Raw genomic sequence first — 15,177 nt, 5'->3', positions numbered from 1 at the left:
ATGGTGTCTGGGTGAAGAGTACCTATAATAAATAGACACCGCTGTTAGGTCTATATTGATTTTTGCATTACATTTGATTGATATCATTATTACTCGGGAATTAACTCAGTTTAAATATTTAAACTAGCACGCACAAAATTCTGTGGTCATAATATTTTTCGTTGTTTTTTGTAAAATTTAAAAACATTCATAACTAAAAATCTAGTGGGAATTTGGCGATTTTTTCGGCGTCAATCGATTTTCCGGATCATTTTACATAAATAAGAATCAAAATACTTTGTGGTAATGATCACACTCGGCTCCCAATTAAATTTAAGTACCAGTCCTTTTAAGCACATTTATTATTATGAGATTATAAATTAATTAAAAGGTACAACAGTTTCAACTTTACATTTTAAAGTTTTCAAATTGAATCGCAACAATTAGAAAGGTCAAAAGAGCATGGAAAAAGCCAAGAATCGTTTTCCTATTTAGCTTGAAAAATCCGGCGGCCGTAAAGTGGGGAAAATTGTGGTCTATAGCATATATCAGATTCTTCATTTCTTCAGTTTCTCTTCCTTCAGCACAGTTTGCTACAGTATTGTACGCTACCATTTGCATGTTCATAACTTTTTGCTCAACTGAATCACAGATGAAAACACTGTTAAACGTCCCGACCTTAAACTCCTTAATAAGATTTTGTTTGAAGCTATTTGAAAACTAACCATCAGCCATATAATGAACATGGACCGTATTATAACCGTTGCAACTGTTGTGTTTCTTGTTCCCATGATCATAACTTGTACACTTCTCAGTAGCTCAAAAAACGTAAATCCAATCAATAGTAGTATTAGCCAGCCAAAAATGTTGTTAAAAATTTCCACACATTGTGACAATGCCCTGAAATCGCTCTTAATTTGCTTCAAAAGAAAACTGTTTAGTCGATTAGGCTTCAGGGAATTGATGGCTTTGGAAATATTTTGAATGCTGTCCAGAATCATGTTCAAACATGAATAAATCATGGAATAAACTATAAATTGTGCATAGAGTTGAAAATACTCAATTGCATACAAATTGAAAAAATCGGGACCAATTATCTGTATCACCAAATAAGTTTCGTAAATCATGATTATGACGAAAACGACATTTGTTGCGAGAAAAGGTGTGAACCAAAATACATTCATGTCCTCACTACCATTTCTAAGAATTTTTAAAACGTCGATGAATTTGTTCCACTCGTATTTCTTTGTCACTGTAACCAGAATTGTAGAGATATTGAGAATAAACAAAATAACATCCGTGGACGCTTGTAGCATAAGTCCTATAGTACTTAAAGTTTTGTACGAAGTTGTTCTGTACACAGCAGTAACAGATATTCCTGCTGAGAGTAGTATTATCCAGAGCAAGGAGTATGCTTTGGACGGAAACACAAGCCCATTTTTCTCAATCCTGGCAGGTGACATTGCAAATAAACCTCCAATTTTGAAAACAAGTTTTAGTAATTTTAATGGCATTCTGCTTGAATGGTGTCTGAGCCAAAAGTGTAAAGTGTTAGTCAAGAAGAGTATGATAAATAGATTCCGCTGTTGGGTCTACATTGATTTTTGTATTACATTGATTGATGTCAATATCACTATCATTTTGACTCAGTTTGAATATTTAAACTAGCATGCAAATAAACCTGTGATCACATTTTTCGGTGCGCTTTCGGGACATTGTTTTTTCATAAGAATCACCTTTGTCCACTTAACTTAAACTTAAATATTACAAACTTTTAAGAAAAGTTCAAATTTTCACACTGAATCGTAACAATTACAAACGAAATAACAGCACTAAGGGAGCCTAGAATCGTTTTTCTGTTTATGTCAAGGAACCTGGCAGCTGTGAAGTGAGGAAAACAGCGGTCTATAATATTTACAAGACTTTTCATTTCTTCAATTTCTTTTTCTTCTACACAATTTGCTGTAATTTGAAGCGCTTCCAGTTCTATTTTTCTCACTTCTTGTTCTATCAAATCACACAAGAAGACATTGACAAAGGTGCCGATCTTAAACATAAAGTGTTTATTAAAAAAAAAAATTAAAAAAAAAAACAACTAACCATCTGCCATGTGAAAATCATAAGATCGTATATAAAGATTGCAATTGTCTGTTGTGACCTGAGGATCAAAATTTGTAAACTTTCCAGTTGTTCGATAATCGCAAATCCTATCGACAGTAGCATTAACCAGCCAAAAATATCATTAAAAATCTTTACACACTCTGCCAGTGCGCAAAATTCGCTTTTAATTTTCTTCAAAATGAAATTATTTCGTCGATAAGACTGCACCTTTAAAAGACTGATTGTCTTATACATATTTTGGACTCTGTCCAGTATCAGTTTCAAAAATGCATAAATCAAGAAATGTACAATAAACTGGGAATAAAATTGAAAATATTCCACTGCGTACAGTTTAAAGAATTCAACACCCAATATTGAAGTCCAAAGCCAAGTTTCATAGCTCAAAATTATTAGTAAGGCAACAAGAGTTAGCAGAAACGATGAAAACCAAAACCTTTCCTCCTTCTCATTGTTATTATTGAATGTTTTCAAAATCTCAATCAACTTGTTCCATTGACGCTTCTTTGTTGCTGTTATCACAACAGTAGAGATATTGAGAATAAATAAAATTATATCCGAAACTAGCTGCATTATGAGTTGAACAGTAGTTAATCTATCATAATCTGCTTTTCGGAATACAGCGGAAACAGATATTCCTGTAGAAAATAGTAGTATCCAAAGCACAGTGTAAGCTCTTGCGGGAAACAACAGCCTTTTTTTTTCTATCTTGGCAGGTGTAAGTGCGAGCAAACTTCCACTCTTGAAGACAAGATTTACTAACTTTAGTGACATTGTGTAGGTAACTTTCTAGAATGATGAATACCTACTTTAAACAATAAATTTCACACTGTTTGTAATGTTTTTTAAATTACCTTCGATAATATCAATATCATCCTCATATGTTCAAAGTCACATAAATGCAACTTTATAATTTTTTTATGACCTTAATAGTGATTTGTTTTATTGATGTGTGTTACTTGTAAATTATTTTTTTGGACTATGATAATTAAATTTAAGTCTTTTTAAGCACATTTATTAATTATTAGTATGAGAAGAGATTTTCAATAAATTAATTAAAAAGCACAACAGTTATTCTAGAATTTTACATTTCAAAGTTTTCAAATTGAATCGCAACAATTAAAAACGTCAAAAAAGCATTGAAAAAGCCAAGGATCGTTTTTCGATTTAGATCGAAAAATCCAGCGGCCGTAAAATGAGGAAAATTGTTTATTGCACTTAACAGCTTCTTCATGTCTTCAGTTTCCTCAGCACACTTTGCTGCAGTTTTATATGCTACCATTCGTATGTTCATAACTTTTTCTTCAACCGAATCACAGATGAAAACACTGTTAAACGTCCCGACCTTAAAATTCGGAATAAGCTTTTAAGTTTGAAGCAATAATTTGAAAACTAACCATCAACCATGTAAGAAACATGACCCGGTATATAATTACAGGAACTGTGTTTCCTTTTCCAACGATCATATACTGTATACATGTCAATAGTTCAAAAAACGTAAATCCAATCGATAGTAGTATTAGCCAGCCAAAAATGTTATTAAAAATTTCCACACATTGTGCCAATGCCCTGAAATCGCCCTTAATTTTCTTCAACGGAAAATTGTTTAGTCGTTTAGGCTTCAGAAAATTGATAGTTTTGTAAATATTTTGACTGCTCTCTAGAATCAGGTTCAAACATGAACAAATCATGGAATAAACTATAAATTGTGCATAGAGTTGAAAATACTCAATTGCATACAGTTTGAAAAAATCGAGTTCAGTCATTATCTGTGTCCAAACATAAGTTTCGAAAATCATGACTATGACGAAAACGACATTTGTTGCGAGAAAAGGTGTGAACCAAAATACGTTCTGGTCCTCACTACCATTTTTAAAAAAATTTAAAATGTCGATGAATTTGTTCCACTTGTTTTTCTTTGTCATTGTAACCAGAATTGTAGAGATATTGAGAATAAACAAAATAACGTCCGTAGACGCTTGTAGCGTAAGTCCTATAGTACTTAAAGTTTTGTACGAAGTTGTTCGGTACACAGCAGTAACAGATATTCCTGCTGAGAGTAGAATTATCCAGAGCAAGGAGTATGCTTTAGACGGAAACACAAGCCCATTTTTCTCAATCCTGGCAGGTGACATTGCAAATAAACCTCCAATTTTGAAAACAAGTTTTAGTAATTTTAATGACATTCTGCTTTGAATGGTGTCTGAGCCAAAAGTGTAAAGTGTTAGTCAAGAAGAGTATGATAAATAGATTCCGCTGTTAGGTCTATATTGATTTTTGTATTACATTGATTGATGTCAATATCACTATCATTTTGACTCAGTTTTAATATTTAAACTAGCATGCAAATAAACCTGTGATGCGTTTTCGGGACATTGTTTTTTCATAAAAATCATCTTTGTCCACTTTTTACAATTATTATTACAATATTAACTAATACAGTTCATAAACTAAGCAGAATCGAGCATTTTATTATAAATATTATTATTATTATTATTGCACTGTAAATAACGCATTATTAGTTTTTTTATGTTCTTTTCTCTCTGGTCCAGCAAAATTCGTGCTCTCTTGTCTTAAACTTGCCACGATTACTTGCAGCTTAACTGGTCAAGTTTTCAAATTGAACCACCACAATTAAGAACGTAAAGAGCGCATTCAGCACCCCAAGGATGGTTTTCCGATTCAGATCGAAAAATCTGGCTGCTGTGAAGTGTGGAAAGTGATTTATGACATCTAGCAGTATTTTTACTTCTTCCGCTTCATTCTGGTACACTAGCATTTGAATGTTCTTCACTTTTTGCTCAATCAAATCACAAATAAAAACACTATTAAACGTCCCAACCTTAAACCAGTCTAGTTATTACAAATCAAAAATATTTAAAAACCGACCATGTACCACGTTATAAAACTCAGTCGGTATATAAGTGTTGGAATTGTGTGCCCTGTTCCCACAATCAAATGTTGCATATATGACAGTAACTGGAGAAAAGTAAATCCTATCGATTGTAAAATTAACCAGCCGAAAATATCATTAAAAACATCGACAAAAATTGCCAGCGCACAAAACTCGCTCCTTATTTTCTTCAAAGAGAAGTTGTTTGATCTATTGGGCAGTTTTAAGTATTTGCACATTGTTTTGGACAAGTGTTGGAATCCCTCCAGAATCGAGTTTAAAAATACATAAATTAAATAGTATACGATAAATTGGGCATACATTTGGAAATACTCAACTGCATACAATTTGAAAAATTCAGCACCCATTATTTGGGTCCACACGAACGTTTCGTAAGTCACGATTGTGACGAAAGCAAGATTTGCGACCAGAAACGGCGAAAACCAGAAAATATCGCCCTTGTCGTTGCGATTTGACACAGTTTTCAAAATTTTGATGAGGCTGTTCCATTGTTGCTTTTTCCTGGCTGTGATAATGATTGTGGAAATGTTCAAAATGAACAAAACTGTGTCCGCAGCTACTTGAATAAAAAGTACCACAGGAGACAACTTCTCGTACGAAGCTTTCCTGAATATGGCAGTAATAGACAGTGCCCCAGAGAACAGTACTGCCCACAGCAATGAGTACGCTTTGGTTGGGAACACAAGCCCATTTTTTTCAATCTTGGCAGGCGTGAGTGCTAGCAGACTGCCAATTTTGAAAACGAGATTGACCAGTTTTAGGGACATTTTCAATTGTGATAATTCAGTAAAACAACAACAATTAACTAAGTAATAGGTAAATATTTAATGGTTTGATAAAAATACAGATAAAACTTTTCTAATTAACATAATGCATTACAACTATTCCCACTCAAATTGTAATGTTTTCAAACTGGACCATGACAATCAGGAAGGTGATAACAGCGTTGGAAACCCCAAGAATCGTCCGCCGATTCAGTTCAAAAAACCTCGCCGCTGTGAAATTACGACAACTGGCATCGACTATTTTAACGAACATTTTTATCTCATTGTCTCGTCTTTTGGCCTCAATTTTGTACGCCAGTACTTGCACATTTGCGATTTCACGCCGTATTAAGTCACACAGAAAAATTCCACTGAACGTGCCAACCTACAAAACAACTAGCAATTTAGGGAAAAAACAGCAAAGCGACTAACTATGTGCCATAAAATAAAGATCACACTGTAGGCCACCGTTTCAATTGTGTTTTTGGTTCCGATTACAATGACTTGGATGTAAATCAAAAGCTGGAGCGTTGTTAAAGCCACCAGGAGTAAAACCAAAAAGCCGAAAAGACTATTGAAGAGATCAACACATTCGGATAAGAGGCACAAATCGGCGCAAACGCTCTTCAAGAGATTGGAATTTTGGGCTTTGAGTTGTCCAGTCATGACGTACGTTACGGTTTTGTATTTTTGAAGCAACATTTCCAAAACGGCATAAATCAGAAAGTAGACTATAAATTGGGCATAAAACTGGAAAAACTCAACCGCGTATTGTTCGTAATATGCCACTCCCATGATTCGAGTCCATACAAAAGCTTCGTACGTGTGAAATAACACAAAAATAATGTTAGTCACAACAAATGGCAAAAACCAAGCTTTCGTTTTAGTCGTTGCCACAACTTTCAAGTTTTGGATAAGTTGGGCCCATTGTTGCTGCTTCCGTACTGTGGTGAGAATTGTGCTTATGTTGAGCGCCAACAAGAGAAAGTCCAAACAAGTCTGGACAATCAGTCGCATCGGACTCAATTTTTTGTAAAAGTCTGTTCTGTAAACCCCCGAAATTGTGACTCCTAGAGTGAACAGGAGGATCCAAAGGAGGGAATAACCCTTTGGGGAAAACCCAGTCGGTTCCACCGAAACGGGCGTCAAGCCCATCCAACCCCCAAATTTACAAATCAAACTCAACAACTGTATTGTCATGTCCAGTTGGTGCAAAGAATTGGGCCAATCAATAGTCAAATATCAGGCGTCAAACTGCCACAACAATTTTTTTGGACCCGTAATACATATAATTTTAATAATGCGGGCCTTTTGTAACCAACTCTCGCATTTAAAATGCACCGACTAAATATTATTGTTTATGTTTACACATAATTAAAAATGATAACTGTTGGTTTCATTCGCCACGATGAGCTTCAAGTTGTTGAGACTGGTGCTAAAAGTGGGTCATTTCTTCGCCATAACGCCCGGTTTCCGAAAAAATCGGACAACCTGTCCTGAGAAAATATACGCCTATGGTGTGGTGGCGTTTATCACGCTTGGAGTCGCCGTTTCGGTGTTTTACAGGGCCAAAGACTACGCCAAGTTTATACACATCAAAGCCGTGGTGCAAATCACACTGGACGCCACCTTGTACGTCCAGAACATTTACACGGTTCTGACGGCGCTCACGAAAAAACCACTCTGGTTCAAGCTTTTGAAGAATCTCAAAATGGTGCAAAACCATAACAATATTCGGGAAAAATCGCACTATTGTCTGTTCGTGGCCAGTAACTGCTTCTTCTGGAGCTACCAAAGCTACATGAGCTACATTTTTGCCAACATTATGGGCCTAGAGTTTTACAAACAATTCGCGATTGAGTACTTCCAAATGTACGTGCTGTTTTTCGTCAACTTTGCGTTTTTTGTCGTGGTGAAAATGTTACTGGTGAGGTACCGGAACTTGACGAAACAGCTGCGCTTCAAGTTGCGTTTTTTCGAAAAGTTGGGCAACCGGAGGCTGGGTTTTGTCCAACGTTTGGACCAGATCCAGTTCGATATTTGCTTGTTGAAGGAGGGGGTGGACCTTGTAAATGATATTTTCGGGTGGCAGATTCTCTTCCTCATCACCTACGCCACCCTGCAGATTTTGGTCTACCTGCACTTGGCCGTGATGCTGGGCTTTCAGGACATCTACATGATTGTGTACATTATTGTGGTGATTTTCTGGTACACGGTGGGTTTTTGTGGCAAAAAAACCCGAGTTTTATGATTTATTGGTAGGTCAACGCTTCGACTAATATTTTCCTTTGTGACGAGATTTGCAACGAAGGACAGACGATTCTGGGGATTAGCTACAGCTTGGAGAAGTTGAAAACGGGGGACGAAATCCAGGACTTGATCTCAACAATCAAGGACAATTTTCCGCGTTTTTACGCGGCGAGGTTTTTTGTGATCAACCGGGGGACGATTTTGGGGATTCTTGACGCCATTGTCACGTTCTTGATTGTCATGATTCAGTTTGAAATGACACAGAACTCCACAAACATCAACTTGTAATAAACGACGCTAAACAAACAACCTTTATTTGCTCGTTTCACTTACACCAAATGATTTGTCAATACAATTCCTATTAACGGGTTTGAAAATGCTGAAGTGGGTCCTTAAAGTGGGTAATGTCCTAGCGATGACTCCCACAAAGGAGAAGCGTTTTCCCCATCGAATTCACTCGTACTTTATGGTCGCTTTTTACGTGGTGTTCTCCAGTGTCTCTACTTTTTTCAAAATACCGTTCTATTCAACCTTGCGGCCGATTAATCTACTGGTCCAGATTATCCTAGACGTGATTTTGCTAATACTGAACGTGCACACCATCCTGACGACTATTACGAAGCGAAACCAGTGGTGCAAATTGCTGGAGAACCTGAAACTAGACCGGGAAAATAACTCAAGTTTTGTTGTTGCCAACGTTTTGTTTCAACTAATCCACGTCTATTACACAGTCGTTTTCACACTTTTGTTGGGCGTGGATTTCGTCAAAGAGTACGCTTTTGAATACATCCAGTTGTATTCACAATTCATCCTTTATTTTCTCCTATTTGCAACTTTAAAAATCTTGTTGGGGAAGTACACACAACTGAAAGCGTGTCTAATGGAGGAGAAACGCCCCATGGTGTCTCTACAAGTGATCAAGGCCCAGATTTACAGCTTAAGGGAGACAGTCGATGTTTTTAACGATATTTTCGGGTGGCCCTTCCTCCTCCTTATCACCTTCACAAGTTTGCAAATCATGGTTTACCTCCAACACATTTTCGTAAAGTCGAGACCATCGCCCGCGACCATCATTTCCAACGTTACTGTAATTTCCTGGCAAGCTGTAAGAAAGTGATTTGTGTTCAAACACCTAACTCGTGATTCTAGGTGTGCACTTTTTACAATATTTTACTGTGTGATTCTGTGGCTCACACAGCTGGGGAGTTACTGGGCGCGGTTTATTCCCTAGATTTGGAGTTAAAACACATAGAAAACTTCAACGATTTTGTGACTGCACTCAAGGATAATGTTCCAGTTTTCGCAGCGGCTCGCTTTTATGCCATCAACAGGTCAACGATTTTTCGCATGTTCAACGCCATTGTCACGTTTTTGATCGTCATGGTGCAGTTTGAAACGAACTATTCGCAACCATAATTGAAAAACCAATAAGTTTGTGTGCGTTTAATTGCGGTCTTTATTGTAAACAGTAATAAAAGTAAAAACCACGACAAAATACTAATTGTGAATAATTCATTTGCTAATACCATACAATTTCCTTTCCACAGCCACAAACGCGGCTGTTGTGTTAAAATGCCAAGGAAATTATTTTTGTGGATATTTTTTTTGCTGGTCTCTTGTTACGGAAATCTGAGCGAGACGCATTTGCAGTTTTTAAAACGGTACTTTGTCTCGGCCAATTCTGTGGCAATATCGATGCTACAAACACACCACCAGGAAGTTAAAATAAGGGACTTGGCAGAAGTTATCTCGCGAAAATTAAATTCAATTGGCACACCTGTCGTGGTTCACGAAAACCACAAAAGTGGTTCTTTAAACATCATCATGATCGTTTGGAGTCTCAAAATACTTAGACAGTTTCTCGATTCTTTGGTAGTACCTGAAGAGAAAGGTACTTACTATATAATAATCCTTGAGCAAGACTGTGCCACGGTGCATTCAGATTTTGCGCAAATTTTGGAACAATTTTGGTGTGAACACAACGTTTTGAACGTGGTCGTGCAAAACCCTTGTTCCGGCGGGACATTTTACCTATTTTTGCCCTTTGAACACAGGGATAATTTCTGGGGGAGTTGCAAAAGTTGGGACTTTAACGAGCAAATGCCCAACAAGTTGCGAAACTTGAACCAGTTCCCCTTAAAAATCTCCCTCTTCTTGTACAACCCAACTCTGATCGCCAAGTTACCAAAAGGGCTCAAAACAAACCCCAGGTACCACAACCTGAGCGCATCGAAAGGTTATGGCGGCTTGGACGGTTTCCTTTTGAGAGAACTGGTCGATTATTTTAATTTTGACCCAGTAATTGTGGAAAATTTGGAGGAGTATGGACGGGTACTGCCCAATGGTACCGCCTTTGGTTCGTTGGGCGATGTGGTCAACCAGCGCGTGCACTTTAGCATTAACAGCCGCTTCCTGATGGATTATGGCACCAAGGAGATCGAGTACACGTTCCCGTACATTTCGGACGAGATCTGCATGTTGGTACCCAAGTCCCTTAAAGTACCAACGTGGAAGACGCTCCTCAAGTGCTTCAACACGCTGTCCTGGGTCCTGATTTTCGTGTCGTGTCTTTGTAGTACCTTTGCCTGGTACTTTGTCGGGCCTTCGAAAAACTTGCACAAACTGATTTGGCAGATTTATTGCTTCATTGTGGGAATTCCGCAAAAAATTGAACCCTCGTTTAGTCAATTTGTTTTTCTCTTGTCTTGCTTTTTTTTCAATGTGACAATTTTCGGGATTATTCAAGGGTCGTATTTTACCGAATTTGCAACGACCAGTTTTTACCCCGATATTGACACTCTTGAGGAGCTGTACGAGTCCAATTTGCCAGTGGCCACCCACTTCTGGTTTCTTCTAGACGGTGATACTTCTGATCTAATGACGAAACTCAAGACACACAAAATTGAAGCCACAGGAGACTGTTTAGAGCAAACTGCGCGCCAGCGAAATATTGCCACTCTGGGGCGAAAAAGCGAATCGGATCTGATAATCAGAACTAAATATACGTCCAGAGATGGTACTCCCTTGGTACACATCGTTGAAGAGTGCCACACATCGCTTTACCTTTGCGGGATTGTGCCAAAAGGCTCACATTTTTTGGCACCGTTCAACCAAATAATTACGCGGTTATTTGAAGGCGGTTTCACCACCAAGTGGTACCGTGACGTCTTCGACGGTATAATAAGCGAGGAAAAACCACAACTGGATGAAACCGTTAGTTTCAATTCGTTAAATATGAACGACCTACAAACAGCGTTCCACATACTAACCATAGGGCACTTATTTTCAATTATGGTACTTATTGGCGAGGTTGTAATAAAAGGGAAACACAATAAAAAGTTACTTACGTAACGGTTTTTTATTTACTTGTTAGAATTTCGGTCAAAAATGTAACAAACGAAGCTATGTAGCCCACAAAAAGTGCATAGAACGCTAACTTTGCATCGTTCAGCGAAAACAAACCGGTGGGCCTTCGGTTCGCAAAATTTTTCATTTGCTGGAGCATGGTACCAGTGGACGTGACGTCCTGGTACCATTTCACAGTTAACCCAGCTTCGAACAGTCTCGTTATCACGTTGTTAAACGTGGGCAAAAACGGGGAACCTTTGGGAAATAAACTAACCAGAAGGAAAGTCTGTAAGCATTCACTGGTGACATGCAGGAGTGGCGACCCGTCTTCTGCCACAAACTCCACCTTGACCATATGCTCCACGTCTTGTTTCCGCCCCAAAACTGCCATTCCGCGCTTAAAAGCCGTGTCCTTGTACGAACCTATGTAGTTCCGAATTTGCTTGGTTTTCAACCGTTTGATCAAATCCGTGGTGTCAAAGTCCAAGTACCAAGCCGACGAGGCGATTTTCAGTCCAGCTTCGTCAAGTTCCTCCAACGTGTTAATGTCTTTGTGAAACGTCGTTGTGGTGAAATCGGTGAAAACCGACCCTTGAATAATCCCCATGATGATGATGTTCAAGACCATGCAAGACCCCAGGAACATGTGCTGGTTTGAAAGTGGTACCACATTAACCGGATTCCCGAACAAGACCGAACAAATCTCCCAAATAATGGTGGACAGGTCGCGGAACGGGTTAAGAACATGCCACACGAAAACGCAACAAAGCCACATAAAAAAAATCAAAACCCAGGAAGTTAGATCAAAAATGAAGAAAAACGCCTTCCATTGGGGCACTTTCAAGGCTTTGGAAACCACCGGACAAACCTGGTCGTAACTGAACGGTACCGTTGGTTCAATTTCGGGCGTTTGGTAGTCGATCAGGAACCAATCATTGGCACTGAAGTCCACCCTGTGCGAAACCACGTCGCTTAAACTACCCGTGATGGTACCATTTTTGAGCACACGACCATGGGTTGGGTGACTTTCGTCAATCACGACTGTGAAGTTGAGATAATTGGAGAGGAATCTCAAAAGGGTACCATCGAGTCCGGCAAAATCGCCGGGTTTTAAGTCGCGGTAAATGGGGTTGTTGGAGATGTAGCTCGGTACTTGCTTAAGGGCAGTGGGTGGGCGCTTGAACAGGGAGACTCGGAGGAGGTACCCGTTGAAATTTCGGAACAAATTTGGTGTTTCAGTGGCTGGGGAATAGTCAAGGGTGGCCCCCCAGGTACTATCGTTTTTACTAAAAGGGTGGTACACGTATATATTGTCGCAAAAGGCAATTAGATTGGCTGTGCCATGGTTGGTCCAGAGTTGTTTAAGGGCATGGTTGGTTTCATAGTGCGTTGGGCATTTTAATGACGTGAACAGAATCGCAAAACTTCCTCTTGCTTTTGGTACCACTTCGGTACTTTCTTCCAGAAATGCTAGCAAAACCTTAACATCGTACACTACCATGATATGCCCCTGAAAAGGGTCTGATTCTTGAAAAGTGGTACTATTTTTTCCCAAACGTTTCTCTTTTATCATCATTGAGAAATTCAGTCGGCTCATTAAATCCACAACAAGGTTGTTTAAATCGATTCTGTGAACCCCATCATTCAAGAAAGTCAAAGTTAGGTAACGAACTAAAGTAAAATGTTGATAAACGTTTACAAATTTCTCATTGTCGTAGTGAGACACCTCGAGTAAACAAATTACGACCTGGACTAAAGTTAAAACGACAATCAATGTAAATACGTGTAGCGGCATAATTTAACCAAAGTTCCCACAAATATTATTTGCTTTAACTGTGAATATTTTATCGTAACTGAATTAGGGACACGTGTCAAATTTATTTCCACTTGGATATTGACTGTTCTTAAATGAATAGACTTGCGTGATTATAATGAAATCAGAGACTGAAATTATTTGTTGTTTAAACGACGCTAAAACACACTCTTTTTGGTCATTAGTACATTGTTTGAGTAAACACACAGGCGGCAAATATAATATTTTTGTGGTGATTATTGCAGCAATTATTAATTGCGCCGTTTGTGGACGATTTCTGCAACAAACACTAAAATCGCGACCGCACAGCCCATAATAATGACATAGAACGCGACTTGAAGATCGTACAAAGAAAAGGCGTGTGTTTTCGACTTGTTCCGGTTCAAGTTAATCCAATTTTCAAGGATCAAGCTATTGATCACATCCTCGTACCACTTTTGGGTGAGACCGCCTTCCAGCAGCTTGGTGATGACATTATTAAAAACGGTGAGAAACGCCGAACCTTTGGGGACGATATTTGCGATCAGAAAGGTCTCAAAGCATTCATCAACAGTGTGTATGAGCGGCCACCCGTCTTCGTCCAAATACCTAGACCTGACCATAAAATCCACGTGTGATTTGATATCAGTCGTGGCGATGTTCCGGTGAAATGCCACCAAGTCGTAAACATTGGGAGGCGCTGCCATGGTCCGGCTTTTCAGTTTGTGAATTAAACTGGAATTATCGATTCTCAAAAAGTAGAAAATTGACGATCTTAGTGGCAGTTCCGAGTCAACCATCTCCTCGATGGTGTTAATGTCGGGGTAAAACGACGTCGTGGTGAAACTCTGGAAGAGGAAGCCTTGAATGATCCCCATGATGACGATATTGAAGCCCATACAGGAGTTCAGAAAGAGCATCTGGGGCACATTTGGACGCACATTCGCCGGAACGCCTAGCAAAAATTGCGCGATCGTGGCCAAAGCCGTGACCAGTTTCTGCCATTTGAGCAAGTACCAGAAAATGGTACAGATGCCAAACGAGCAAATGATGGAGACCCAAGTGAGTTTATTGAAGCAGCGGAACATGCTCGACCATTTGTACACTTTGAGGGCTTTTGGGACCGCCAAACACATTTTCTCAGCAGTGTAGGGGACAGTAAATTCCAACTGATCGGTGTTGTAGATCAGGAGAAACCGGCTGTTGGCGCTGAAGACCATTCTGCGGTCGATCACGTCCGCTATAGCGCCAGTTGCCGTCCCATTTTTGTAAATGTAACCATAACTGTTGGGTTTACTTGTAATTACGGTGGTGTCGAAATTGAGACACTCGGCCAAAGTGCCCAAAACTAACCCATCTACTCCGGCAAAGCCTTTGGAGAAGCTCAAGTTTTTGTAAATTGGACTGTCGGTCAAAAGTTTGGGTAAAGTTTCAATCACGGTTGGAGGGCGCGGAAATATGCCAATTTTGAGGGGAAATTGGTTGAAATTAATGAGCGGATTTGCGATAATTCGGGGGTTTTCGACAATTTCGCTCATTTGGTAACTGTTGGTCAGCCCCCAGAAACCACCCCTTTTAACAAACGGTCGATGGACGTAAACTTCCAAGTCACACAAGCATGAAGTTTGGGCAATTATGTTAAACACGTTGTTGTCAATCCATAAACGTGTCAAAACGCTACTCACTTGCAGTTTTACAATTTTGCAAGCTTCCGTACTATAGGTGAACGCAAAATGTATCATGTAAGGGCCCTGGCTTCAGGTACCACCACCTGGAAGTCCTCGTCCAGGAAATTGTGAAGGGACTCCACGTCCCAGATCACAATGAAATAACCTTTGGACGAATCAGACGACAGGCGTTTGAGTTGGGTCAGCTCTTCCCCACCAATTGGGTCAAACTTTGGCTTTGTGGTACTAAAAGTGTGATTGGTGACGCTATGTTTTGGGAAATTGCGTCCCGAGAGGAATTTTTCTTGCATCCGCAAGGCCACTAACAAATTTAGACTATTTAAA

General features: G+C 39.1%; 9 protein-coding genes across 9 annotated transcripts; 2 read left to right on the top strand and 7 right to left on the bottom strand.

The window, feature by feature from the left end:
* Positions 1 to 367: 367 nt before the first annotated feature.
* Positions 368 to 1,494, bottom strand: LOC100141703 (gustatory receptor Gr68). Its single transcript, XM_008196860.3, has 2 exons — positions 705 to 1,494; positions 368 to 657 (listed from the first exon to the last, which is right to left on the bottom strand). Exons 1-2 carry the CDS (start codon positions 1,491 to 1,493, stop codon positions 388 to 390), a joined length of 1,059 nt encoding a protein of 352 aa, XP_008195082.1. The 5' UTR covers position 1,494; the 3' UTR covers positions 368 to 387.
* A 252-nt stretch (positions 1,495 to 1,746) lies between these two features.
* LOC103313534 (gustatory receptor 58) lies at positions 1,747 to 2,871 on the bottom strand. Its single transcript, XM_008197018.3, has 2 exons — positions 2,080 to 2,871; positions 1,747 to 2,026 (listed from the first exon to the last, which is right to left on the bottom strand). The coding sequence occupies exons 1-2, from the start codon at positions 2,869 to 2,871 to the stop codon at positions 1,754 to 1,756; spliced, it is 1,065 nt and encodes a 354-aa protein (XP_008195240.1). The 3' UTR covers positions 1,747 to 1,753.
* Positions 2,872 to 3,181: 310 nt separating this feature from the next.
* Positions 3,182 to 4,283, bottom strand: LOC100141927 (gustatory receptor). Its single transcript, NM_001145488.2, has 2 exons — positions 3,495 to 4,283; positions 3,182 to 3,442 (listed from the first exon to the last, which is right to left on the bottom strand). Exons 1-2 carry the CDS (start codon positions 4,281 to 4,283, stop codon positions 3,182 to 3,184), a joined length of 1,050 nt encoding a protein of 349 aa, NP_001138960.1.
* Positions 4,284 to 4,696: 413 nt separating this feature from the next.
* Gr5 (gustatory receptor candidate 5) lies at positions 4,697 to 5,778 on the bottom strand. Its single transcript, NM_001366835.1, has 2 exons — positions 4,987 to 5,778; positions 4,697 to 4,939 (listed from the first exon to the last, which is right to left on the bottom strand). Exons 1-2 carry the CDS (start codon positions 5,776 to 5,778, stop codon positions 4,697 to 4,699), a joined length of 1,035 nt encoding a protein of 344 aa, NP_001353764.1.
* A 45-nt stretch (positions 5,779 to 5,823) lies between these two features.
* On the bottom strand, positions 5,824 to 7,087 carry LOC107398161 (uncharacterized). The gene is made up of 2 exons (XM_015981275.2): positions 6,208 to 7,087; positions 5,824 to 6,160 (listed from the first exon to the last, which is right to left on the bottom strand). The coding sequence occupies exons 1-2, from the start codon at positions 6,973 to 6,975 to the stop codon at positions 5,903 to 5,905; spliced, it is 1,026 nt and encodes a 341-aa protein (XP_015836761.1). The 5' UTR covers positions 6,976 to 7,087; the 3' UTR covers positions 5,824 to 5,902.
* A 96-nt stretch (positions 7,088 to 7,183) lies between these two features.
* Positions 7,184 to 9,441, top strand: Tcgr54 (gustatory receptor 54). The gene is made up of 4 exons (NM_001168453.1): positions 7,184 to 7,990; positions 8,038 to 8,309; positions 8,521 to 9,130; positions 9,175 to 9,441. The coding sequence occupies exons 1-4, from the start codon at positions 7,184 to 7,186 to the stop codon at positions 9,439 to 9,441; spliced, it is 1,956 nt and encodes a 651-aa protein (NP_001161925.1).
* Positions 9,442 to 9,597: 156 nt separating this feature from the next.
* On the top strand, positions 9,598 to 11,376 carry LOC655782 (uncharacterized). Its single transcript, XM_962344.3, has one exon. It carries the CDS (start codon positions 9,598 to 9,600, stop codon positions 11,374 to 11,376), a length of 1,779 nt encoding a protein of 592 aa, XP_967437.1.
* A 6-nt stretch (positions 11,377 to 11,382) lies between these two features.
* Positions 11,383 to 12,946, bottom strand: LOC655692 (ionotropic receptor 21a). The gene has a single exon (XM_015981164.2). The coding sequence runs from the start codon at positions 12,944 to 12,946 to the stop codon at positions 11,384 to 11,386; it is 1,563 nt and encodes a 520-aa protein (XP_015836650.1). The 3' UTR covers position 11,383.
* On the bottom strand, positions 12,701 to 14,907 carry LOC655612 (uncharacterized). Its single transcript, XM_962172.3, has one exon. The coding sequence runs from the start codon at positions 14,905 to 14,907 to the stop codon at positions 13,438 to 13,440; it is 1,470 nt and encodes a 489-aa protein (XP_967265.2). The 3' UTR covers positions 12,701 to 13,437.
* Positions 14,908 to 15,177: the final 270 nt, after the last annotated feature.

This window comes from Tribolium castaneum, chromosome 3, assembly GCF_031307605.1.
Source record: "Tribolium castaneum strain GA2 chromosome 3, icTriCast1.1, whole genome shotgun sequence".
Taxonomy (NCBI): Eukaryota; Metazoa; Arthropoda; class Insecta; order Coleoptera; family Tenebrionidae; genus Tribolium; species Tribolium castaneum.
This window is presented reverse-complemented; position numbering and strand designations above follow the sequence as displayed.